This window comes from Mus pahari, chromosome 3 (genome assembly GCF_900095145.1).
Source record: "Mus pahari chromosome 3, PAHARI_EIJ_v1.1, whole genome shotgun sequence".
Classification (NCBI taxonomy): Eukaryota; Metazoa; Chordata; class Mammalia; order Rodentia; family Muridae; genus Mus; species Mus pahari.
The window spans coordinates 104,430,358-104,457,122 of NC_034592.1; the positions used below are offsets into that span (position 1 = coordinate 104,430,358).

The following is a 26,765-nucleotide window of genomic DNA, read 5'->3' on the forward strand; positions in this document are numbered from 1 at the left end:
AGATGCTTGGCTGGGTCTTTCGGTGGGTAAGGAGTGGCCTAGTGTCATGAAGTGGGGTGTAATGGGGTGTAGCCAGGGACTGGAACAAGTATCTATCTAGATCTGCCCGGAGGACAGGTGAAGGAGGCGTGGCTGGGTCTCTAGGCCGGGCCAGCGGGGCGTGGGCAGGTTTCCAGGACGCGGGGAGGCGTGGTCTTGCTCCTGAGTGGGCTAGATTCGGGTAGGCGGGGCGAAGGCGTGGATGGATGGCCAGGCCGCCTGGGAAGGCGGGGTCGCTACACTGGGAAGGAAGGGGCGGGACGCGCTGTGTGTTGCCGGAAACGTGTCGAGTTTTTTGGCACCGGAAGTACTGCGGCGGAGCCAAATGGCTTAAGCGTCCTATCTTGTTCCCGGAGAGAGCTTGCGATGGCGAGCTCGACAGCCGCAGTCCCCTTCCTTGCTCCGCCTCTAGAGCAGCTCCAGCACTTAGCAGAGGAGCTACGGTCACTTCTGCCTCGAGTACGGGGTGAGTTATGGGAGTCTGCACCCCGGGCGCCGGGTAGGGAGGTCGGGCGTCAGGTCAGGGTTCCTCTCACCTGTCCTTTGCTTTCGGGGTGATCCGGTCTTCCTCAAGTCGGCGAAGCCCAGGAGACAGCGGAGGAATTTAATCGAGAGGTGTTTTGGAGAAGACTCAGTGAGTGTCTCTGCCTCTTGCGGACTCTTCCCTCATCTCCCTGCATCCTAACCTTCCCTCTGCTGTCCCCTGAGATGACAATTCTTCAGGTCCTCATCCCTTCTGCTACCCATTCTCTGCACTTGAAGCAGAAATATAAAACGATTTCTGGAGTTGTTTTGGAGATGTTGATTAGGGTGGAGAAGGGACGCGCTATCTTAAAAAGTCCAAGTAGCAACTTTAACCTTTTAACACTAACTTTGGCCCCCCGCTGCCTCTGACATCCCCAGATGAGGCAGCAGTGAAAGTGAACGGGGAAGCCACTGTTCTGACTACGCTCTTCTCTAAACTTCCATTGCCATCTCCACAGGTGAGCTTTGCTTCCGGAGGTTTTGTTTTTTTTTTTCTCCTTAAGAATCCTCCTTATCCTCCTCACTCAAGCCACACTTATTTCCCCCACCTTTCAAGCGAGATTAAAAGTATCTACGCAACACCTGTTAGTCAAAACCCGCATGGGATTGTTGTAAAGACCAAAAAGCCAAGTGCATAGGGTAGAAAGGTCTTCTAGATTTAGTCTGAAACTCAGCCAGGTTAGTTCCTCTTAATTTTCAAAGCCCTTGTTGATTTATAGCTGTTTCACATACATATCCCCCATTTGACAGATGAGTAAGCAGGTTTAGAGGCTCTGGTCAATAAATAGCAGAGGAGGAGTTAAAAGTTTTCGCAGTATCTAAGCAACACCTGTTATACAAAACGCTTTAGTGTTAAGATGTTGCTGGTGGTGGTGGTGGTGGTGGTGGTGGTGGTGGTGGTGGTGGTGGTGGTGGTGCAGGTGCACACCTTTAATCCCAGCACTTAGGAGGCAGGGGCTGGCGGCTCTCTGAGTTCAAGACCAGCCTGGTCTACAGAGCAAGTTCCAGGACAGCCAAGGCTGTCCTTCTTTTTGTAATGCTTTTTATAATTGTCAGGTGTCTACCTAATTTCTTTCTAGTTTGGGATGAGTACATCATAAGGCCTGACTCATGACAAGTTTTCCTAAAAGATTTAACCATGCTCTATAGATGTTTGGTCTCTTCCTTAGTAAGTGGGTTGACAGCATTGATGTTGAACATTCTTTCTGAATTTGGTCCATCACCTCATAGGAAACCCAGAGGATCTGTGAGCAAGTCCGTATTGCCATCGAGGAAATAATTGTAGTGTATTATTCACTTCCTAAGGACCAGGGTAAGTGACCATACACAGTAGAGTTGTATTCATGGGCTAGGGCTTTGCTAAGGTAGTAGACTATATCCTGACATGTAAACATTATATGTTTATCTTCAGGGTAATATTATATATTTATATGTAAGCATATTACCCATCTCTATTTTTCTTCATTTTGAGCATGTGAGTTTCCCATGAAATAAAGTCAAAGATAATTTTATATGTGAGTGACCTTTGTAGCACTCCCTTATGTGAAGGTTCAGATGCTATGTAACTGTGACTTTCCGTCATTACTGCTTTGCGTGTGTGTGTGTGTGTGTGTGTGTGTGTGCATATGTACATACATATGGGCGCTCTCCTTCCACTGTGGGTTCCTGGGATTCAACTCAGATCATCAGGCGTGTGCAGCAAGTGCTTTTACCTGCCGAGTCATCTCAACTGACTGTTACTTTTTTTTTTTATTTTATGGGTGTGGGTGCTCTATCTGCATGTGTATCTGTGTACCACATGTATGCTGAAGTCAGAAGAGGGTGTTGGGTTCCCTGGAACTGAAGTTACAGACAGTGTGTGTGATCTGCCGTGTAGGTTGTGGGACTTGGCCCCGGGTCCTCTGCAAGAGCACTAAGTGCTCTTCAGTGCTGAGTCATGTCTTCAGCCTCTCAACTGACCCTTTATAAAAAATCATCTATTATTTGTGTCTGTGTATGTATGTACACACGAAGGTGCACGTGTTTATTCAGGTACTTATGCATGTGTATGTGAGTACACATGGAGGCCAGTGTCTTGGGGTTTTGAGAGAGTCATCATTGGAGTTCACTGATTTCCCAGGGAGCCTCCTAGTTCTGCTCCCCCTACACTGGCATCATGGGAACACTCAAGTATGTTGGCCTTTCTCACATAGGATCTGGGAACTGAACTCAAGACATCATGGTTATGTAACTGGCACTTTCCCAAATATGCTGTCTTTTCAGCTCCTAATTCCTCCTCTTTTCAGTCCATTCTAATTCCTATATATGCTTGCTGAATCTCAGCTCCATACCCATGTCCAGGCCATCCCGACCCTCCTCCACCTAGCATTACGTCATAACCTATTGCAAACCCCTTCACAAGTTAAAGTACCCTGACCTGTAGATTTATGGCGTCATTGAAGCTCTACAGAGAAAATGAATGAAAGCATACCGTAGTTCATCAGGGTTACTTACACATGCTTTAAACATCCAGGGTTTTGCTCACAATTATCAAAGGGCCGGCATCCTTAATGAATGAATACAATTGGAAGGACTTGCTCCAGAACTGTTAGAGAACAGCTCTATGGAGCGGCAAGAGGGCCAATAAAATAACCTGAGAATTTTAGGAAGGCTTGGACCTCTCACTGATGTGTGATTTAAAGCATGTGGGTATCAGTTACTGCGTGGTTCTCGAACACTCCAGAAAGCAGGTGGTGACACTTGAAATGAGCAGGCAGGCAACTCTCTATTTGGGTTTGACCGTAGGAATCACCTTGAGAAAGCTGGTACGGAATGCTGCCCTGGACATCGTGGACAGCATGGCTCAGCTCCTGGAAGCGCTTCTTACTGCTCCATCTCAGAGGTAGTGGGTGCTGCAGTGTGGGCTAACGGTTAGTGGGGTCCCTTCACTCAGGGAAAACTGACCCTCATAGCAAAGTCACTCATCTTGGACCTTATTGGGAGGCAGAATTATTCACATGTCCTTGTTAATTCCTTTCTCCAGCACTGAGAATGGTGACCTGATTTCCTGCAATAGTGTCGCAGTCGCATGCCAACAGGTGCCTGAGATCCCAAAAGGTGGGTAGGAGTAAACTATTACCTGCTGGCCAGAGCAGAGAGGCCTCTCGGGTCTAGCTTCCAGCTGTGCCTTATAGCTATAGTTTAATTTCTGTAAAGACTTTAGTGAAATAACATATAGTTTATTTTCATTAATATTAATTGATACTTTTTGCCATTCCTCATGCTCGTGTTTGGTTGGGGTTTGGTTTGGCTTTGGCAGAAATAACATAAAGTGTATTTTCATTAATATTAATTGATTTAATACTTTTTGCCATTCCTCGGGCTCCGGTTTGGTTTGGTTTGGTTTGGTTTGGTTTGGCTTGGTTTGGTTTGGTTTGGTTTGGCAGTGCTGGGGATTGAGCCCAGGGTGTGCCAGCCAAGTGCTGTGCCACTGAGCACAGCTGTTCAATTCAGACTCCACTCCTTGCTGTGGCTCGCTCTCTAGTTGAACAGATAGTTTGCTCTCCTATTACTGTCCCAGGAACAGCATGGGTGAGCACGCCGAGAGAGCTATAAAACACAGCCAGGCAGACTGAGAGTGGTTATCAAGAGGATGTGGGAATAAACACCACGAGACAGTTTCAGGTGAAATTAAAATGCCCGTTTAGCCCTCTTTCTAGGCAGAGGGTATAATAAGAGAGTTTTACTTTAAAGCAGTGCTGGTTGTCCTTTGTAATCTTAAGAAAATGGTTAGGTTTCTCCTCTAATTCCAGAGTGTCTGGTTCTTCACTCATAGATAACAAAGCTGCAGCCCTTTTGATGCTGACAAAGAGTTTGGATTTTGTGAAAGATGCACATGAAGAAGTGGAGCAGGTGAGGGCACTTACCCATCTTTCCTGAGAACTGATCATAAAGGCAGGAGTCCCGCAATTTGAATAGTCCCACGTTCACTCTGTCCTGCCCTCTGTCCCCCACTGTGTTTGGCTTGTGTCTCATTGGCTCCTCTGTTCCTTGCTGGACAAGCAGAGTGAGAATGTTGGTTTCTAAATCGATTCAGTTTTGTAGCCGATATAGCAAAGCAGGTGGCTGATGGTGGTGGTGTGTTTGTATTCGCAAATATGATGGTATGTCTTAGGCTGTAGAAGAATGTGACCCTTACAGTGGCCTCTTGAATGATTCTGAAGACAACTCTGACAGCCACCGTGAGGAGGATGGTGTGTTAGGGCTTCCCAGCAATCGGGACTCATACTGGTCAGAGGAAGATCAAGCGCTCATAACCCCGTGCCTTGCGCTGGTGAGAGCATCCCGAGCTTCGCTCAAGAAAATCCGGATCTTGGTGGCTGAGAATGGGAAGAAGGATCAGGTGGCCCAGCTGGATGACATTGTGGATATTTCTGATGAGATCAGCCCCAGGTAAGCGTGGGTTACACGTGGGAAAACAGGAGCATTGAGATCTGAGCTGATGTTGCTAGATCTAGGATTTCTTTCAGCTATTGTGCTTTGAGAAATTTCAAGCCTAAAGGAAAATTGAAAAAAATACTTGAGTTAATAGCCGTACATCCTTTATTTGGATTCTGTTCACCTGTTTCTCCTGTGTATTTACTTCTTGATAAGTAGGTATGATATGCTTTTCCTAAATCATTTAAAGCATAAGTGACTTTTCACCCATGAATATTTTATCAGCCACCTCCTAAGAACAGACATAGAGTCACATTCAAGAAATTTAACATTCGATGTAATAATAATATCTAATGCTTAGATTTCTCTATTTGTCTCAAAATGTATTAACTACATTCTGAGTTTCATTAAGATCTCTTTCTACATTTGCTTGGCATCTGTTTAATTTCTTACAATCTTAAATAGTCTCTGTCCCTTCTGGTCTGACTTGACATTGGCATTTCCAAATTACATATGGTAAATACACAACAATTTTGATTTATAAGAATATTTTCTCATAGTAGTAACAAAGTTAAACATTTTGGGTCAAAAATTACAGTGTTTTGTACTTTCCTTTATGTCCTACTGGGGTAGGCACCTGATGTTGATTTTTCTGCTTAGTAGTAATAAATTTAGTCACATGGTTAAAAGTAGTGGCCTCTTTCAAAGGGGTCCTTTTGCCTAACATGTTTAGTTTCCATTGATGACTCTTGTCAGTATCACTGAACTGATGGTTTTGAATCCTCATGTCTTTGACAGAACTAATTCCCCATCCTGTGAACCATGCACGTTTTTCCCCCAGCTTCCTAAATAGCACATGTTTATCACAGTAAACATTGGTTGAATTGCTTCTGCATTGCATGCCTGCTTAAATTAAGGAACTGAGTTGGTTGTGTACAGGAAACAGCCACACTGAGCTCTGCTCCCTTTTTGTGGCTAATGGCTACATTTGTCTGCTTCTCTTAGTGTGGATGACTTGGTTCTGAGCATATATCCACCTGTGTGTCACCTCACTGTGCGGATCAGTGTAAGTACCACCTTTGAACTGGGAGAATTTCATTAGTATTTATAGAGCATTTATATCATTGCCAAACTTGTGTGCAGATAAAATACCTTCATAGTTCTTGTGTGTATTTGTGCTTGATAAATACTAGCTGGACATAGTTTTAATAGCCATGTGCTTTGATACTGTAATTCTTTTTATTTTTAAAGATTTATTTATTTATTTTATGTATCTGAGTACACTGTCCCTATCTTCAGACACACCAGAAGAGGGTTACAGATCCCATTACAGATGTTTGTGAGCCACCATGTGGTTGCTGGGAATTTAACTCAGGACCTCTGGAAGAGCAATTAGTGCTCTTAACCGCTGAGCCATCTCTCTAGCCTCTGATACTTTAATTCTTTTAGAACTACTTGAGAAATTGGTTTGAAAAAAAAAAAGAAGTCCAAACATCTTAGAAAACAGTGCATTAAGGAGCAATCTTTTAACATTTTGTATTTATCTGGGGAGGGACATGCATGCACATGTTTGTGTGCAGGTGAATGTGTGCACACTGAGAGGCTCTGCCACTCTTCCTGATTACCTTGAGAGAGTTCACTCACTGAACCTGGAGCTGGTCTGGAAACTAGCAAGCCCAGTGATCTCCTTGCCTGTGTGCCCACAGCTCTGGGGTAACAGGTACACACACGGTCGTACGTAATTTTTTATGTATGCTGGGGTTTGAACTCATGTCCTTATGCTTGCAAACACTCTTAGTCACGAAGGCGTCATCCCATCCCAAGTAAGATTCTTTATAGAGATCTGATTACACTGAATCAGTACCACAGTGTATATTTTGTATGTATAATATACATATGTGCTTGTGATTTGATTGTATTCTTGAAATGCTATAACTTTATAGTTCTGTTTTTCTTTAATGAACTCCAGTTCATCTCACTAATGTAACTGGCAGGGAAGTGATCCTACCAAGCAACTTATATTTTACAAGATGTATTGGTTTCAGTATTTGATAAGATAGATGGCAGAAGATTGATTAACACGCAGAACTCTTCAGTATGGCAGATTCTTTGGAACATTAACTTTTTTTGGCATTAACTTTTTAAGAACTAAATTCCTGACAAATAAAATTTTAACAAGATTTTCTATCAGTGATCCCAAATGCCGTAGCATATGAAGTAATTTATACATTTGTATGTGCTTACGTGCATTGTTTTATATTGTTGCTGTAATCCATCTCCACACTCTCTTTTTGATGTGGATGTGATGGCTGGGTTCAAAGTAGGGTCTGACACGTGCTCTACCTCCGGTCTTGAGATTTCCCATCTTACTGTCTTGAGCTCCTTAAAGTTCTAAACAGGACCATATGCCATTTCTGCCTCTGAACCTGAGCTATTACAACTGATAGGGTCTCCTTTTAAAAAGAAATTCTTCCTGTGTGTAATTCAGGCTGCCTTAAAACTCACCATTCTTCTGTGAGGTTGAGATAATCTTTGTTCCAAATTTAAAATATTAAAGATGAACTGGGTGTGGTAGCACACGCCTTTAATCCTAGCACCCCAGAGGCAGAGATAGGTGGATCTCTTAGTTTGAATCTAGCCTGGTCTACAAAGTAAGTTCCAAGTCAGTCAAGGCTACATAGAGAAACCTTGTCTCAACAAACAAACAAAATTAAAACTGTTGAAAACATATAAATGTTATACCAGTGGTGTTCCTAAGGTCTTGTTAAACAGAAAAGAACCTTGTCAGCGTTTTAAATTGCATTCATTCATTCATTCATTCATTCATTCATCTATATATTGACTGATTGATTGTGTGTGAATATGTAAGTCACAGTTGTATGTGTAGAGACCCGAGTATAGCTTGTGGGAGTCCTTCCATCTTGTGGGTCCCAAGAATCATATTCAGGTTGTCATGACAGCAAGCATGCTTACCCACTGAGCCATCTCATCAGCCCTTATCCGTCAAGGCTTTTTTTTTTTTTTTTTTTTTTTTTTTTTTTTAACATGAGTGCTGGAAGTTCAAACTCAGGTAGGACTCCAGGTCTTCATGGTTTCAGAGCACCAAGCCACTTCCTCCACCCTGTTTCAGGCTCTTTTTAAATGATTCTGTTATCATCATTAATTGTATCTTCAAGTTCTCCTTTCTTTTGGTGCCAGGCTCAGAGTGAATATTATCTCCGTTCCTTTTCTAGGCTGCGAGATTGGTGTCTGTTTTAATAAAGGCTCTTGAAATTACCAAGTAAGTATGAAGACTTCTCCCTGTGTGGCTTGAGAATAAAATCATCTGCCCAGCTATTCTGCCCCATTTCAGAATAGCATGCGGGTATGGGTAGGGGTGTGGAGTAGCCAGTCTGTGAAGAGGAGCCCCTTCTTACCATAGTTCCTTCTCTGCACCTCCTGGAAATGCTTTTCCCTTCACACTGTGTTAACTTGAATTTTTTTTTTTTTCTGTTTTATTCCAGAGCAAGTCACATGAGCCCCCAGCCAGGAGATAGCTGGATTCCTTTACTCATTAATGCCGTTGACCATTGCATGAACAGAATTAAGGCGCTCACTCAGCGTGCAGCTGAACTGTGAGCCTCCAATCTCTGCTCTTCTTTCTCCCCTCTCGCACCCACACTCCAGCGTCTGCTTACCTATTTATTTTTTAAGGTTTTTAAACGTCTGCTTTTAGAAGTGGAGCTTTGACAGGGTGTTTGCTGGGTAGAAAGAAAGCTTCTGTCTTTACGAAGAGATTGTTACCAAGACTCTAGCTAGGAGAGCTTGCAGTTGTCTATAAATCGTATAATGTGATATGCTTCTGTGCTAGACACAAATCTCTATAAACTTGTGCTCTGAGCTGATTTTTGGAAATCCTTAAGGAAGTTGGCTTGTTCTCTAGTTTACAGTAAAGCATATTGTTTTATTAAGATTTTGATGATCTCAATAAAATGCTAACCTGCCGTGATTATATGTGTCATTTAATGTGTCCTCTGAAGTGCCATTTAAAATCTTCTATTATAAGACAGGAATGTTGGCATATACCTTTAATCCTAGCACTAGGGTGGCAGAGACAGGTAGATTTCTGAGTTCTATGCCAGCCTGGTCTACATAGTATATTCCAGGACAGCCAGAGAGCTACACAGAAAGACCCGACTCAAAAAGAATTTCAAAAAAAAAAAAAAAAAAAAAAGGACTGGAGCAATGGCTCAGTGGTTAGAACTGCATTTGCTAGTGTGTCATGTGATTGTCATGCATTGTGTCATGTGATGAGTGGAAAAGAAAAGGCTAAGACTAAGGTTAGTCTTGGGTTGATAGAAGAGGGAACATAAGGCTGAGGTAGATTGCAAAGACAGAGGTAAAGCTAACCGATCGTACAGGATAGAACAGTTTCCTCTCAGGAGACTAGGCAACAGGCCTGCAGATCAGTTCAGTTTGCTCTTTGGGACAGGAAAATAAGGAAGGAGGAGGAGGGAAATGTGACCCAGGGCAGTAACAACAGGAGCAAGGTGGCGTACTAACCTGTTTTAGATAGATGCAGGGTGGAAAGAGAGCTGGCTATGAAAACTGGCCAGCTGACCAGATTCAACCTCATCTCTCAGTGTCCCTTTCCCAGACAGGAAGCCTGCCTTACCCCTGAGAGGTCCTCCATTCTACTTCTCTCCTGGTCTGACTTTGGATTACAGATGCTGGTCCAGCCTGTGTTTTAGGGGTGGAGTCTCAGACACTGTCGGCTTGGGAATGCTGGCCCTGCCCTCTGCTGTCCACACTGCAGCTCTCTCCACAGTTCATGCAGGTTGGGGTGTGTTGCTCAAATCCCAGCCCTGTGTATGCTGAGTTCTGCCACATTCATTTCCTAGAGCTTCAGTGCGTCCCTGGCTTTATGGGGCACTGGGAGGAGGCCGAGGAGGGTGAATGTTCTAGCTTTCACAAGTTTAGGGTCCTCTTTACCCATTCTCTAGAGCTGTCTGTGGGTTGTGGTGCTGCCCTCTGCTGGTTGGTTCAGGCAGTGTTCAGCCTTTCTCAAGTTCTCATTATCCTGCATCCACTTGCTTGCTCCTTTGGGCAGTGGCAATGAAGGGGGAATTGTGGAAATCTTGGTTTCAAATCCCTTTAGTGGCAGAGCATGTCTGTGGCTTGCTGTGGTTAAATTTCCCCTTCAGTATGAGCTCAGCTTCTGATTTGAGTTTTCAGCAGTGGAACCCCATGGGCTCGGAGACCCTCAGGGCATTTCCTGCCCCACCCCAGTCGGGGAGGGGGTTAACTCTGTACTTATCAATAGGCCTCTTCACAGAAAAAAAAAAAATCTTACTTTTAAAATATTTCTTATTTCTGCATTCTATAGCCTGTTCTCTGGTCTCCCTCCTGTTTCTACTGTCTTGGGTTTCTTCTACCTACACACCTAGTCACCCAGATGCAGTTTCTGAGATCATAAGAGACTCATTCCCAAGTTTTGTGGTACCAGAAGTACAGTCTGTTGAGACTAAACCATTATTTTCATTTGGGGGTATAGGCCTTGAGGTCTGATTCTACACAGACCTGCATTTAAAAGGAAAGTACTGATTTTTACATACATAGAGATGACCACAAAGACTCTCTTGGTGCTCATGCATATTCTGTTACTTACACCAGTAAGTCCTTCTGAATGTGATCCTGGTCACTCTATGCCTCAGAAGATTTTGGTATTGGGCTCTGTCTTAGTCACAGTTCTACTGCTGTGAAGAGACAAGACCAAGGCAAGTTATAGAAGAGGGCTTGCTCACAGCTTCAGGGCTGTGATGAACACCACGACCAAAGGAGCAAGTTGGGGAAGGAAGGGTTTATTTGACATACACTTCCACATTGCAGTCCATCATTGAAGGAAGTCAGGACAGGAACTCAAACAGGGCAGAAACCTGGAGGCAGGAGCTGATGGCTGAGGCCACAGAGGAGTGCTGCTTACTGGCTTGCTCATCATGGCTTTCTCAGCCTGCTTTCCTCTGGAACCAAGACCACCGGCTCAGGGACGGCACCACCTACCATGAGCTGAGCCCTCCCCCATCAATTACAAAGATGCCTTACAGCTGGATCTTATGAAGACATTTTCTCAGTTGAGGTTTCTTCCTTTTAGATAACTAGTTTTTGTCAAGTTGACATAGAGCCAGCCAGCACAATTGAACTCTTGTCAACTTGACACACAAACATATCACTGTTAAGTTATAACCTTTCCTAGTTTTGGTTCATCCCCGAGATCTCAGGTTAATAAATAGCACTGTGGTGGGCCCATAGGCAGTGGCATCATTAGGAGGTGTGTTCTTCTTGGAGGAAATTGTCACTGGGGTGGGCTTTGATGTCTCAGATGCTCAAACCAGGCCAGTATCACACTCTCTTCCTGCTGCCTACGGATCCAGATGGAGACCTCTCAGCTCCTTCTCCAGCACCCTGTCTGCCTGAGTACTGTCATGCCTCCTGCCATGATGACAGTGGACTAACTCTGAAACTGTAAGCCAGCCCAAATTAAATGCTTTCCTTTATAAGAGTTGCCATGATCATGGTGTCTCTTCATGCAATAGAACACTGACTAAGACAGTCACAAATAGATCAGGCATTACAAACTTAGAAGTCTTACAGTCTTTACCAATTCAAACACTTTAAAAAGTTCAGTCTCATGCCGGGTGTGGTGGCACACGCCTTTAATCCCAGCACTCGGGAGGCAGAGGCAGGCAGATTTCTGAGTTCGAGGCCAGCTTGGTCTACAAAGTGAGTTCCAGGACAGCCAGGGCTATACAGAGAAACCCTGTCTCAGAAAAAAACAAAAACAAAAACAAACCAACAAAAACAACAGCAAAAAAAGTTCAGTCTCTTTGAAAATCAAAATGTAAAACCTAAAATCTCTTTAAATTCAGTTTCTAAACTGTGGGCTCCTGTAAAATAAAAAATAAGTTAAATACTTTCTTACTTCAAAATGGAAGAACCAGGGTACACTCACAATCTGAACAAAGCAAAACCACACTCCACCAGTGCAAGTAACTCAACGTTCTCTATCTGGGATTTACTCTAATTTGAGTTCAGGAACTCTAACCCTGCCACAAACTGCCAAGCCTCAGCTGCTCCCCATGACCCATTCACACCTTCAAAAACAGCATCACTTGAGTAACTTACATCACCAAGTCTGACTGCCAGCACAAGGCATAACTATGGCTGCCTCTGGAACACAGCTTCTGTGTTGATTCTGAGGAAACACTTCCCAGAAGACTTCACCACAATGATGCTGGTCTCTTCTTCTTCTTTTTTTTTTTTTTAAGATTTTATTTATTTATTATATGTAACTACACTGCAGTTGTCTTCAGATACTCCAGAAGAGGGCATCAGATCTCACTAAAGATGGTTGTGAGTCATCATGTGGTTGCTGGGATTTGAACTCAGGACCTTCGGGACGAGCAGTCAGTGTTCTTAACCGCTGAGCCATCTCTCCAGCCCGCTGGTCTCTTCTTAATCACAGCTGATTCTTCAGCCCCAGCTGACCAGCATCTCTTATCCCAGCAAAGCAAAGGTTTCTCTTTAATGGTTCTGTTCTTTTGTTAATCAGAGCCAGTTCTTCAGCTCCGGCTGAGTGGACACCACAGACTTCTTCACAATATGACCCAATGGAGTCTTTACTTCCCTTTGAAAGTTCACAAACTTTCCACTGCCTTCACTGCTTTCAATAATCTCATCTTCCAAGTTCCTACAGAGCATCCCACTGATCTCTCAGCACTCAATGACTTCTAGCCCAAAGTTCCAAAGTCCTTCCATAATCCTCCCCAAGTCAACATGGTCTGGTCTGTCACAGCAATAACCCACTCTCTTGGTACTAATTTCTGTCTTATACCAATTCTTATGAGAGCATTTAATTGGGGCTTGATTACAGTTTCAGAGGTTTAGTCCATTAGTCATCATGACAAGGAACATGGTATCATTCAGGCAGACATAGGGCTGGAGAAATAGCTGAGAGTTCTACATCTCAAGTCTACAGGCTGCAGGAAGAGAGACACTGGGCCTGGCTTGGGCTTTTGAAATGTCAAAGCCCACCCACCAGCAACACACTTCCTCCAACAAGCCACACCTCCCAATCCTTCTCAAACAGTTCCACTAACTAGGGACCAAGAGTTTTAACTTATGAGCCTTTAGAGAACATTCTCAATCAAACCACCACAAGCTCATTTGTTAGCTTGGTCCACTTTATTAAGAAGATTTGTTTTCTTTATACATACCCATTTTGTCATTGTTTAATATAACATGTATTCTCAAATGTAAACACACTTTTATAAAGCAAAAAAATGCATGAGTTTACAATTTAGACAGAAATTTTAATACATTGTTTCCAACTACATTGCTATGAAATTATATGTTGTGTGCATCTAGAACAGCAGTACTCAACCGTGGATCTCGAACCCCTGTGGTGGTCACATGTCATATATCCTGAATATCAGATATTTACATTATGATTCATAAGAATAGCAAAATTATAATTATGAAATAGCAACAAAATAATTTTATGGTTGGGGTCACCACAACACAAGGAACTGTACTAATGGGTCTCAGCATTAGAAGGCTGAGAACCACTGCTCTAAAAGACCATGTGTTAGAAAGCAGGATACAGCTGCAGTGGGGTGTGGTGTATGACCTGAATAGGGTCTCCCACATACACCAGCACTCATGGAGATCTAGCTATAGATAAGTTTAGTCTATTCTTTCAGGTTCTATGTTATGTGTTATAATAGCTTTATCCATTCATCTTTGGGTCTTTTACAATAACCACCAGGGAAATATTAATCAATGTGATTTTAGTATTACATGAGAATTCTATTTTTAGTCAATATTGTCCTATGTTTTCAGAAATAGATTTAAATATTAGGTTGTCATTCATTTTTGTAGGTTAATGGATATGTTAATGAGCAATAAAATGGTGTGAAACATCTGAACACCCCAAGTCTGAATGTACTCTGAAAAGGTAGTCAGAACATCTCATTGTTCTTTGAGAAGTTATCTGAGTGTCTTTTCAAAGGCTTGTTTTTATCACTTATGCAGAGCAGTTTATTCTAAGGCAAATAGTGCTTCTGACTGCCTTAGGTTGGTTTGATACAAATGGATTTTGGAGCCAGGCATTGGTGGCACACGCCTTTAATCCCAGCACTTGGGAGGCAGGTGGATCTCTGAGTTCAAGGCCAGTATGATCTACAGAGTGAGTTACTGGACCAACAGGACTACACAGAGAAATCCTGTCTCAAAAATACCAACCAACCAACCAAATAACCAAAAAACAAGAAAAAATGGATTTTGGTTTCTATGAATCTAGCCTGATTTTTGGTCACTGGTCTGTTGTTTGATAGGCAGAATTTCCCTCTGGGGCATGTCTAGTTTCAGAAGTTTTGAGGGTTGTTTGGGAGTTAAACAGAAACTTCAGGGGCCACCACAAGGACACTTCTGTAGCCGGTCAGGTTCTGAAACATGTCACAATCTACTTCCACAGTGAGCCTTTGGAGCCCCAGATGTGTTGGGGTGAACTGGAACTGAGTATGTAGGCTGCTTCCTGGCCACAGAGAACCCAATCTGAAACAAAGGTAGAGACGGGTATTAATTCTCCTCCGGGTCATTGCTCCACTGGTCTCCATGGGTTGTCCTTCCTGGCTGGAAGGTATGGGGCGCGAGGATATAGAAATCTAAATACATGGCTGGGAAGCCAGAAGTGATCATAAGGGAGAGGAGACAGGGGCTTCTCTATACAGAGCAACTGTGTGACTCAAGACAGCACTGGGATTTGGGTTGGCCCTGTTCTTGGTAGTAGTACTTACCGGCAGTGTGTCTGGCAAAGGCTATAGTTTTAAATGTCTTCCTGGTGAGCACAGTGGGTCCCGTAGGCATGATGAGGGAATGCCAGTGTATCAGCAGCTTATGGCTGACCTTCCTGGACTATGGTAGACCTTTCAGTAACTAAGGAAATGTTTGGAATTTTCTTTGAGGAACTTTGCTCCACGATTGGCCTGAAAGATCATAAAGTCTAGATAAATGTTCATGGGTCCCCCTCTCATTTGGTTGGTGAGAATGGCAAAATTTCATGATGCTGTACCCACTGGTACAATAAATTGGACCACCTTCTGGGAATCCCAGTGTTGTCTTTAAACTGTACCCAACCAGGAGTGAAGTAGGCAAAATGAAAGAGAATGCTTGCAACGTCTAATACCACTAAGGGGCCTAAAATACACAGGAACTCCTAGAAGTCAACAAGAATGATGGCAGCAAGGACAGAAGAAAAGCAGCCAAGAAGATGGAAGGGGAAAGCCAGCCTAAAGAATGGCAAATCGGAACAGTAAGACATGGCTTTCTGTTAGACAATTTTTCCGATTGGAAAGAAGAGAATAGTTGGATGTTTGCCAGAGAGGTGGGGAAAGAAACTGTCTCTCAGTGCAGGAGGGATCCCGCTACTAAATCTGATAAGAGCTGGACAAACCAGATCGTATCCTGTGACCCAGAAATCCCATTCCTGTGCAGATATAATCCCCGGCATCGCCAAAGTTTCAAACGAGCTTAGAAGGGGCAGCACAAGGCTGTTGGCTGTGAAACTGCAGCATCAGAGTGAGAGGTATTTGTTGCCCATCATTATGGAGCAGTAGGAGGCACACAATGGAGTATTATGGGGCCTAAGAAATGGACTTCACATATACATGAAAAGAAAAAACAAAAAGCAGCTGTTTAAGTTAACGAAGCAACAATACACATGGTCATGGAGGGTGGTGAAGAGATAAGAAAGGAAAGGAATTTAACTAGAATTGTATCTCATGGTCGTGAATAGGAGAGCTTCCTTGTTAGACCGAGAGCCAGCATGGCCTATCTGTGCATTCTCTGGTACCAGATCTAACCTCCCTTCTTCATGGCAATGCCTAGGCTCTTCTTGGATGATCAGGACAGGTGTGGTGGGGGTTATGTGGGGACCTCGTAGCCTCCCTTATCCTCTCCTCCTGCTGACTTGATGGTTCCAGAACGAGATAGGCCATTTGGTAGCTTCTGAAGATACCCTGCTCTTTCTCCAGTGACATGGCAAAAAGATGGATTACTGTTTTTAAGTCAGTGAGTCCAAACCAGTTGAGATCTCTCAGTGGGATAAGAAGTTTACAGTCTTAGCCTGGTGGTGGTGGTGGTGGTGGTGGTGGTGGTGGTGGTGGTGGTGCACACCTTTAATCTTAGCACTCAGGAGGCACAGGCAGGCAGATCTCTGTGAGTTCGAGGCCAGCCTGGTCTACAGAGTGAATTCCAGGACAGCCAGGGCTACACAGAGAAATCCTGACTAAAAATCAAAAACAGAAGAGGAAGAAGCGTCTTACAGTCTCTTACCCATATCTCTTCTCTCTGTGAATGAGTCCCCTTCCAAAGATGGAGATGATGCAGTTCTGCATGGGGGCCTCTAAGGAGTTGTGCATTCTAACTGAGACCGTGAGGGGCTGATACTGTGTTGCTCTCTTTGGCATCTGTAGGGAGAGACAACACATAGAGAACTACTGATAGATTCTGGGGAAGGGACAACCATCAATTTCAAGTGTCTACTCACCCAAAGAGACACACGTTCTCTAACAAAGCCATGCCTCCTAATCTTTCCTCAAACTCTTCCACAACAGCCCTGAACCATAGCAGCTAAGAGTAACCGAGTGAAGAATGAGTACCCACCTCGATGATAAGATTCGGTTTACCAATGGCCATATCTTCCTGGGCAAAGCAGCTGAGGCTGGTGTGGGAGTACCTTGCCATTGCTGTGACTCGGAGAAAGCTGTTCTCAGGTGGGGGTTGCTCAAAACAGGAGTAGGACAGGTCGGTGGATATTCTCAGAACTGCAACATTCAATAGGCAAGTCAGTACAAAACACAGGAAGCATGCATGCGGGAATCAAACCATAGCTCCACCTACAGCAAGGGACTTAGTGTCTCACAGAAGACAGAAGATGCTGCATTCCCTATGGCGACTCTGTGCTTTTCCAGGATCCCTGCCCCATTACTACCTCTACCAACACTCTTCGCAGACTGTCTCACCGGGGATGTAGAAAAGCGCCTGTGAACTAGATCAGGCCATAAAAATGGTAGGGTGACTTGTGTTACACGACCCTCTTCAAAGTAGTGCTTATCTCAAAACTTGCCACATAGCAGTTGCTGAACTCATGCTTACACAGTCCTGCCCCTTCTCCCGTTCTCCTTCCTTTGTCACAGAAAGTGTTATCTATCAACTGGGACTCTCTCAAGATCTGGTTCCCATTTTCAACCCGCAGACTTAGACATTTCCCCTGCTGTTACCTTTCCCCAGGGGATGTGCTTGTCCTCATAGAGTCCTATGCTTTTTAAAATACATGCCTCATTCTCACCCACTGCTGTGTAGTCTCAGGCAACTTGTTTAACTTCTGTGTCTCGGCTTCCTCTGATGGCAAATGGGACTAAGAATGGTACCCACCTCATCAAATTGTGAGAAAAATGAGATAAAGCATATACTGCAGTCACCACCATTTCTAGCAGATATTAAGTACTCAGTAAGTGTGAGTTACAATCATTCCAGTCGGTTATTTGCCCAGAGATTATGCTGTCATTTATAACCCACCTCTCCCAAAGCTTCAGTTTTTATGTTGATTATTTACAGCATATAAACAGAGTCACCTTCAAAATAAACCAAAAGATCATACGACCCTGTCTCTAGCAGCTGTCCTCTGACTACCCACTTAGCCTCTTCTTTTTCCCATCATGCTTTAGAAAGAACTCCACTTCCTGAGTTGAATTCGCTTAAACCCCAGGGAGCCAGCCTGGGCCACTTTCCTAGTCTCTCCTTGGCCAGGATATCTCAGGAACTCCCTGCCAACCTTGTCGTGTGTCCCTGACCCCTTAGACTCCTTTGTCTCCCTCATGTTCGTTCTTTCCCTAAATCCACAAAGCTGGTGTCGCTAAGGCTCTCTCCTTGCCGTCTCATCTTCTTACATCTGGTCCTCCAGCACTGTAAGTGCTCTGTGCCCTGTCTCTTAGTCATTCCCTCTATGCTGCAATTTCTATGCCTGCTCTCCCACACGGACTGGACCTTGAACTCTGTGTTTAAGTTCTCAGCTGCCTGCTGGCTGTCAGAATACTTGGCTGTCTCATGGGCTTTTAACAAACCATGCTATAACTAAGTTCTTCTTCCTCCTAAAACTTGCATCCCCCTCTTCCAGTGGCTCATGCAAACCATAGACAGACATCCACATTCACAAGTGCAAATTCTCTCACCTCTGGGTTATGTCTTATTTCTGAGTGCTATCAGGTTAGTCTGGCTTTTTGTGTCTGGATTTCAACTGTTACTAGTTTTAACCCACTGGTTCTCTGTGACTGCATATAAGAATCTTTATAATGCAGCTTCAACCTCATACCACACCCCAAGCCAGTTAGATCAGATACTGGCAATGAGGCTCAGCATTAGGACCGTAAAGTCTCCCAGGTGCTTCTGTGCACAGCCAAGGTTAAGAACGACTGCTCTGACATGACCTCCTCCATTCCATTTTGTCTAAAGGTCTTTCTTTTAAACATGGACTTCTGATAACATTGACACACTAATGCAAACTTTTTACTAGCTCACTGTTACCCAGACAACGAAGCTCAGCCTCCTGAGCATGACGTAGGAGACTGTCTAGCTCTCGTGCTAATTCATTCGCACTGTGCTTGGGAAAGGCCCAGTGATGGGAAGAGCAGAGACCTCGGCTGCGGCAGTCCTGTGGACTTGCTCCTGAAGCTCACCCAGGCAGTGAGATTTTGTCAGGAGTTCTGCAAATTCTGATGTTTGTGTCTACTATGGAGTTTTGGACACTGGAGTATAGCCCAGGCATAGTGTTTCCCCAGGTGACTCCAGTGTATGACCAAGTTTAAGCAGGATTGATGGACTTCAGGGAATCTTAAATTAAACAAGCATCTAAAAGAGAGAAGGGGACCTTGTGGATCTTCCCTCTGTCTGGAATACTTGGTGCATTTTTCTAGCTGGCCCTTCTTCATTCTTCAAAACAGTCTTTTGTGGATCATCTGGGTGCAGACTGCCCAGCCTGGGCGAGGGGCTTCCTGTCCTGCACTCTGTCAGTCTCTCCAAATACTTTCTTACTGTAGGGTGGGCTGTGTACTTATCTGATTGTAGTTGGGATTGTGGTCCTCTCAGCGTGTCAGAACAAATCTATAGTTGTTGAGTGAATGTATATGTGAATGTATAGGTGTTGAATAGGAGTGAGCACCAAGGGGCTAAAAGCTGTCTCTGGGGACCCATGGGTGGAGCCCAAGAAAGAACCCTGTGTGTACAGGGTGTCTTCTGGGGCCAGAGAGAGTTACCCTGGTTGGGTCTGAGCATGAAGAATTGCTTCTGACTCCAGAGACCAGCAGCGAAGACTCCATTGTAGTACAAAGCCTGGGCCCCAATCACCAGGTGCACCTTCTTGTCCTCATCTGTGGGGTTAATCAAGGTCACTGAGAGCAGACCATTTCCTCCCCGAGGGATGGAGCTAGATGCTTCGAAGAGCATGTGCAGAGGATCCTGGGGCTCACAACTGGGAGGACACATGCCATTGTCTTTCCCAAGCTTCAGTCTTTCTTTTTGGACTCTCTCCAGTACCTCCTTTTCTTGAAGAGATCCTGCAGAATAAAAGAAATGAGAGCACCCAGTAGGTACAGATTCTTCTGACGAAAGGGCAGGGTTAACATGTATTTACTACTTTTGCTTAGATACCAGAATCCAAAAAAGCTTTGCAAATGTCTCAGGCTTTGAATTTGCCTTTTGCACAAGGAAAACACATTTTGTGACAAACCAGTGCTGTCACTGGAGATATTTTTGCAAGAAATTGACTCTCCGTGTGTGAAGGAATTTGGGAGTCATGGAGTATTCTTGAGTGGGGAGATAACAAGGACATTCATTTGTGTCTTAGAATATTCATCCTTGAACGTGGAATGGGAAAGGGAACTGTGAGAGAGAGACCAGAGCCAGGGAGTGGCCATCTAATGGGCAAGAGGTAAGGGAGGGAGCTGCAGGATTACCTAGGTTGTGAGAAAGAACGCAGAAGACAGCCGAGCAGGGACAAGATGCTATGAAGGGGAAGACTCAGGTTACAAGCATCCTGATTTGAAGTAATAGATAAAAATGCTAATAGAGAGAAACAGTTGGTGATCTTGGAGGGGCGGGTAACTTCCTCTCCCTCAGTCCTGAAAGTCTTCTTGAACCAGGCTCAGTATTTAGTGCTTTGTTTCATAATAACAGTTCTCTACTGGAGGCAATTTTGGCCCCTTAGAGGACATTTGGAAATACATGAAGACATTTTTGGTCATCAGGACTGGCAGGAGTTGGGGACTGACATCTCATGAACAGAAGCCAAGAGAGCCCCGCAGTGCACCCTGCAGCTCAGCCTCCGACAGTACAGAAGGGTCTGATCCGAACCAGCAGTCATGTCAGCCAGGCTTGAGAAACCTACTGTTATTTGATGGGGAAAAGACTGGGGCTCTTCTGGCCTTCACGTGCACCCCCATCCCCTTCCTCGCATTTGCTGTCTCAGGTGGCTAGGCCGGTTCCCTTGGCAGCTCAGTACCTGCAGGATACTTGTAGTTCTGAGTGATGTCTTCGCAGCGGTCACTGCCCACCACCTTGGTGCTGATGCAGTTGCCCACATCCTTTCTGTTGGAGTTGGTCAACTCCAACTTCCCATCCTCACAGCACTTCCAGACCACATGCGAGGCATTTACTGCAGCAAAGAGCTCTGATACTGCGGGGTCCAGCTGCAGCTCCCCCTCCTTGACTGCTCTGACTGGGACCAGACTGCAGGATCCCAGGACTGAGGGGGAGAAAGGGCAGATGAGCAAAGGAGTCTCTGTTAGACCTCTGCTCTGGCTAGGGCTTATAGCGTCAGTCCTCGTCCTGTACATCATTTTTCCTTCTCCAGGATCAAGGTCAGAGGTAGGAAGGAGACAGGATTTCTGAGAAAGTTATCAGAGATGAAACTCACAATTATGCAGAGAAAATACTTTTAGGTCCTGGCCTATACCAGAAACTGGACAGGAAGGACCTCGGAGGAACACGATTAGTGCTCAGTCTTAATACTAATACACTAGGGACAGGCCACCTTAATTGCTTCTGGTGTGCCAGCCCCTGACAGTTCTGTTCCAGGACAAGGAGCCACCATTCTTCAGCTGCTTGAAGCTTCCCTCTGTAGGTTTGAGCTTACTATTGAGGCTCCTTCCACCCACACACAGATAAAGTCCCCTCCCTAACCCTCCAGCCACGTTAAGATCCTTTGGCCTTCATTGAGATGGTATTTCCTTGCCCATGGCTTTAAGTGGGTCACGCAGTCTCACACGATAGCTGACATCTCTGCCCCCTGAGCCTGCTGAACCATCTGGCCACTGTTCCTTCTGCTTCTCCTGTTTTAGAGGGTTAAGACCCTCTCTGGACCACACACTGCTCCTAGATCCTTTGCAAGGGACCTCTTCAGCTCTTGCAGCCCTGGTTGGTCCTGGGCCCACCCTTAGGCTTTACCTCCAACTCCATTAGGAGCCCTTGGGTGCAGAATCTGCCATCCACCATAACCCTGGGACAAATCAGGTCTGTTCATCCAGCATTCTACAGAAGTTTGGAAGACCCTAAAAGTAGCAAAGGCAAAACTTCAAGTGGGGAAAAAAAAAAAAAAAGACTATGGAAGAAAAAGAGTCTAGGAATGTGACTTTAGGAGCTGTTGCCATGGGGATGGAGGACACTGTGTAAAACAAACAGTGACTCTCCTGGAGTGTACACACCCCACCACTGACCACTGCCACCTCTTATAAGAGTCCTGAAAGCCTGCTCTTAGTGCAGAGCTCTCCAAGTGTGGAGGTTTACATGGAAGTTGGCATTTTCTGGTCTAGAACCCTAATTCCTTTAGGCTTCTCACCAGATACGACCCCTCTGTCCTTCTCCATTCTGGAGTCCCTCCTCATTGTAGTACTCATCCACCAGCAGGCTCCCATTGGTACCTTGGGCTGAATCAAATGTGGTAACAACTCGAGCTGGGATGCCCAGGCACCGTAGCACTGTGAGGAAGAGGCATGGGATATCAGAGGGGGCAGAAAAGCCCCAGGCTGGACAGGGTCTGTCTTAAATGACAGGTGACATTGTAGAAAGAGGAAGGATTCGGCACTGAATAGACAAAGGCTGGTAAATGATACACAAGTCACACAGCACAGGAATATAGATCAAGAGGGGAGGTTTAGAAGCACTGAGGCTTGCTCTGCAGGGGGACAAGTTTGAGAGCAGAGTTTGTAAATGAGCTCAGATTTGCATAGGGGCAAGAGAAGCAGCAGCTGGTGGGGAAATTGGTGGGGGGAAGGCTATAGAGAGGAGGCAGTGCCAGCTTTAAGAGATGTCCCTCCCACATGGGAGGCTGAGGGACAACTTAGGACGCAGGCTAGACACTACAGCAGTCCAGAGAGTGACCTGTGTGTTGCCTGTCCTGTACCTGTGCAAACAACAGCAGCAAACACCCACGCCTGGGTCTCATACACGGCTCGTCCTTGGCCAGTGAGCCACTGCCTCAGGATGGGCACGCTGCCCCGTCGTTTGTACAGTAAGGCCCCTTCCTGGGCAGCCTGGGTCTGTGAAATAGGCAGGACACTCTTCTTCTTGAGGGCATGCAACTGTTGGGGCAGATATGGTTGTCAGCAAGAGCCCTGTGACTGGACAGCTAGCAGCGGCCGGCACGGAATGCTTATTGCAGTTTGCCAAGTGTGTGACTCAATCCCCGGAGCTTGTTCAACCAGCATGCTTCAGGCTCCAGCTTCTAGTCTAACTGTTTTATAACCTCAGCATCAGACCCAGGGCTCCTCACCTAAAGCAACTTCCAGCCCCAACCATAGGGAGGAGAAAGAGTTAGTTCTACTGTCCTCAGCTTCTCCCATCCTGACTCCTTCAGTGTTGTTTGCCCTGGGTCCCAGAGGCCATTTATCTGAAACCTCTTCCTTCTTACAAAATAGCCTTGATCCCACACCCTGCCTTTCTGAGAGGGACGGAGTGCTATGAAAGGAAATAGGGACTGTATTACTTCTCTGAGAGGGTTTTATGGATGTGGTATGCTGGCTAGTTTTATGTTAACTTGACATAAGCTAGAGCCATCTGAGAGAAGGGAACCCCAATGGTGAAAATGACTCCTTTAAGGTATGCGCTAAATCACTGACTGATTGATAGGGGAGAGCCAGCCCATTGTGGGTGGAGCCATCTCTGGGTTGTTGGTTCCTGGTTCTTTAAGAAAGCAGACTGGGGCTGGTGAGATGGCTCAGTGGGTAAGAGCACCGGACTGTTCTTCCAAAGGTCCGGAGTTCAAATCCCAGCAACCACATGGTGGCTCATAACCATCCATAACAAGATCTGACTCCCTCTTCTGGAGTGTCTGAAGACAGCTACAGTGTTCTTACATATAGTAAATAAATAAATCTTAAAAAAAAAAGAAAGAAAGAAAGCAGACTGACCAAGCCATGAGGAGCAAGACACTAAGTAGCACCCTTCCATGGCCTCTGCATCAGCTCCTGCCTCCAGGTTCCTGCCTCCAGGCTCCTGCCTCCAGGTTCCTGCCTCCAGGCTCCTGCCTCCAGGTTCCTTCCCTCTTGAGTTTCTGCCTTAGTTGCCTTCAATGAACAGTGACTCTGGATTTGTAAGTTAAGTAAACTGTTTCCTCCCCAACTTGCTTTTGGTCATAATAATTTCATAACAGTAATATTAACCCAATCTAAGGCACACTTCAAGGTTTGCATATTCTTAGGATCATTTAGAAATAAAACAAGACCGTTGAATTACCACAGCAAGTACTGAGAAGGAGAAGGTACATCTCCCCTCCTAGGGATTTAAGCCTCCAGGTCAGGGCTGGGAGAACAAAAACGCTGAGGAAAGCCAGGTCAGTTCTTCCCTCCCTGGCTTTTGTCTGAGATGAACCCTGCTCCCTTTGTCTTGCCTTTCCCTTCTCTCCCATCAGGCTGTGCTCTGAAGACTGTCTCCCGCACTCCAGGAAAAGGGACCTATTCGTGCTCTGAGGGCTTCCAGAGCCGTGTAGGTGGACCCCTCTAGACAAGTGCTCATGTCCCATCTCCTCTTCCTCTGCTTCCCCAGTCTGGTGCTCACCAAGGCCCCCACCACACGGGCCACGTGTGCAGGCTGGTTCCAGTCTTTCACTTGCTTGTCCACACTCAGTAAGTTCAGGCTGAGGTCCATGACGTCTTTCTCAAACTGTAAGGACAACACAGGATAAGATGAAGAAGGGGTTTCTGGGCCAGGCAGCATCTCACAGGACTTGTTATCCTGTCCCTCTCTCAAGCCTGGGTCTTATCTTCCTCACCTGTCTCAATACCCACCATGGCTCTTCTCTCTTTTACCACACCGCCTGGCTGTGTACCCAATGCCTTTGTTCTGTGGGCTGATTTTCCTGATAGGCTGTGATCCCATGGAGATTGGAATTGGGCTATTTATTTATTTATTTATTTATTGAGATAGGGTCTTACTGTGTAGACCAGGATGGCTTTGAACTCTCAGAGATCTGCCTGCCTATGCCTCCCAAATGCTTGGATTTAAGGTATGTGCCAATATCAGTGCCATGTCGTTTCCATTCATTTACTTTCATTCATTCCTACTTAGTGAGTAATATCTAATGTTCCTTCAGGCACCGAGCCAGGTGTGGAAGACTGCAGGCAGCTCCCACTCTGCAGGAGTCCCTAGTTGGGATGTGCATGGCCCGTCAGGTAACATATCATAGCAACATAGCTCAGACTCTAGGCGTTTATCCTAGATGGCACAATGGAACACCTCCTCTGTCTTTAGGCATTGGGAGAATTTTCTAGAAGGTAGTAAGACTGGAGAGGTAGTTTTCCAAGGGGAAAGAGAAGGAAGCTAGTCCGAGCAGCAGCTGTGGAGAGTGTAGTAATGTGGGCCAAAAGGAACAGAGGCACCTCAGGTTGACAAGGGCTGTTGAACCTGCTAGCTTTGGCCTGAGTGTCGAAGGTTATGGGTGCCTCTTCTTCCCTAGAGGGTCCCTGTTACCTGACCAAAGTCCCAGGGCTCTTCCTGAACGCAGTCAGCTGTGCCCAGGTAGATAAAGCCGTTCTGGTTCAACACATATTCAGCACGTTCAACCTCGTTCTTCAGAAATACAGCATCATCTGTCAAGAAGCAGGAGAGGTTGAGGGCCTGAGGGTGCTGGGTCTGCCCTCCACCCCCCAGGCTTCTGCCCTGCTAGCCCAGGTTGGGTTTGGTTTCAGCCCTCTCTTGCATCCCTGGACCTCATTAAAACTCAGGAGGATCCTTCTCACTGTTCATGCAGGACCTGGGAGTTTCCCAGTGGCCTGTTAAGTCTTACCTAGAAGATCAATTTGTCACAACACCCAAGTGTCTGGGGGAGGGGGGGGGAGTGAAATGAACACAGCTTTTAAACACAGGTTAAACAGAGTAAACAGAGGGGGCGCCGCAGGAAGGAGCAGGGCTTCTGGAATTCTAGCGTTGGGCTTCTGTGCTGGGAGGTTCTCTGCATCTGGGTGACCACAGTCCTTCCTACTGCCTCATTCATTTCCCTTATCCAAGCGTTAGGCAGAGCATCGGGACGAGACTGCAGGCCTGAGAACAGCTTTGGCTTGTCAGTCCCAGATCTCTTTGGCTTGTTTGAGACCAGGTCTCTGCAGTACTGTGTAAGGTAGGCCAGTTGACCTACAAGCTTCTAAAGAGGCTCCTGTCTCTGCTTCCCATCTTCCTCTGAGCACCTTGTGTTCAGTTTTCTCTTGAATTCTAGGGATCCGACCTCAAGTCACCAGGCTTGCACAGCAATTACTTTTACCCTCTGAGCGCTCCCCTCATGCCTCGATATCTTTCAATGAAACCATTGTTCACTGAGGAAGCTGGAAACAGCATGGGGTTCAGCTTTTCTTGTCAGATTTTTCTCTCTCAGCCTTGGTGGCCAGGCAGTGTGTGTGTGTGTGTGTGTGTGTGTGTGTGTGTGTGTGTGTTCATGTGTGCACGAGTTCAGATACTGTGGGGTGGCTCCATTAGTTTCTAGGAACATTTAAGGACCGTCCAGACCACCAGAAGACTTTCTAGGCTACAGAAACACTAAGCACTTGAGAGCTGCCCAGACATCCAGTATTATCTCTGCATCCTGCATGCTGGGATTAAAGGCATGTGCTACCACACTCAGCCCATTGGAACCTCTCTCAGTCACCTCTCAGAGGAGCAGAGGCAATGGCTCCCACTGTCCAATCCCTCCACAGCAGGGCTTCCCTAGTTGGAGTCCTATAAATGGAGCAAGAAGGCAGGAATCCTAGTAGTGGAGTCATGGGTGGATTCCTTCAGAACCCAGTGCTTCCCTCGCACTGTCTTGTTGGGACTCTATTTTGAATGCCAGGGGCAAAGCTTTGAATGTAGACTCTGAGCTGGTCATCTGGGGTGTACTAAAGCCTCAGCTTTGGAAGGGTGCCCCCAAGATCTTCCTGTCAGTATGTGGCAAAATGTGGGGCCTCTCTCAGCAGAAGGATCCTAAATCTACAAGTGAATAACACGGGGCAAAAGATACCAGAATAGAGGAGTTCCCATCTATTGTTTCACTTGCTGAGACACAAAGGAAGGCCCTGGGCTTAGAACAGGCAGGACTTACCTCAGGAAGTTCCCAACCCTTTAGACAGTTCATCATGTTATGGTGACCCCCAACCATAAAATTATTTTTGTTAAGTCGGGCAGTGGTGGCGCACGCCTTTAATCCCAGCACTTAGGAGGCAGAGGCAGGC

General features: G+C 45.6%; 2 protein-coding genes across 2 annotated transcripts in view; one reads left to right on the forward strand and one right to left on the reverse strand.

Annotated features, from left to right (window-relative positions):
• Positions 1-309: 309 nt before the first annotated feature.
• Positions 310-8,968, forward strand: Ccndbp1 (cyclin D1 binding protein 1). Its single transcript, XM_021194010.2, has 11 exons — positions 310-505; positions 614-673; positions 943-1,022; positions 1,795-1,876; positions 3,349-3,445; positions 3,587-3,660; positions 4,379-4,455; positions 4,718-4,995; positions 5,986-6,046; positions 8,214-8,260; positions 8,484-8,968. The coding sequence occupies exons 1-11, from the start codon at positions 406-408 to the stop codon at positions 8,596-8,598; spliced, it is 1,071 nt and encodes a 356-aa protein (XP_021049669.1). The 5' UTR covers positions 310-405; the 3' UTR covers positions 8,599-8,968.
• A 4,213-nt stretch (positions 8,969-13,181) lies between these two features.
• Positions 13,182-26,765, reverse strand: part of Epb42 (erythrocyte membrane protein band 4.2) — an 18,896-nt gene continuing 5,312 nt past the window's right edge. The window contains exons 4-13 of the mRNA XM_021193504.1: positions 25,036-25,154; positions 24,124-24,228; positions 22,472-22,649; positions 21,908-22,046; positions 21,517-21,620; positions 20,573-20,815; positions 19,329-19,628; positions 16,681-16,841; positions 16,351-16,484; positions 13,182-14,571 (exon numbers count right to left, since the gene is read on the reverse strand). Of these exons, the coding sequence (XP_021049163.1) occupies positions 14,409-14,571; positions 16,351-16,484; positions 16,681-16,841; positions 19,329-19,628; positions 20,573-20,815; positions 21,517-21,620; positions 21,908-22,046; positions 22,472-22,649; positions 24,124-24,228; positions 25,036-25,154 (1,646 nt within the window). The 3' untranslated portion in view covers positions 13,182-14,408. The remainder of the gene's footprint in view (positions 14,572-16,350; positions 16,485-16,680; positions 16,842-19,328; positions 19,629-20,572; positions 20,816-21,516; positions 21,621-21,907; positions 22,047-22,471; positions 22,650-24,123; positions 24,229-25,035; positions 25,155-26,765) is intronic.

What these genes read in the sequence shown, in the direction of transcription:
- Ccndbp1 (XM_021194010.2), top strand. Translation starts at nt 406, where the DNA reads ATGGCGAGCTCGACAGCCGCAGTCCCCTTCCTTGCTCCGCCTCTAGAG. An exon ending in TTCCATTGCCATCTCCACAG is followed by an intron (nt 1,023 to 1,794) that starts GTGAGCTTTGCT and finishes ATCACCTCATAG; the next exon opens with GAAACCCAGAGGATCTGTGA. An exon ending in GGTGCCTGAGATCCCAAAAG is followed by an intron (nt 3,661 to 4,378) that starts GTGGGTAGGAGT and finishes CTTCACTCATAG; the next exon opens with ATAACAAAGCTGCAGCCCTT.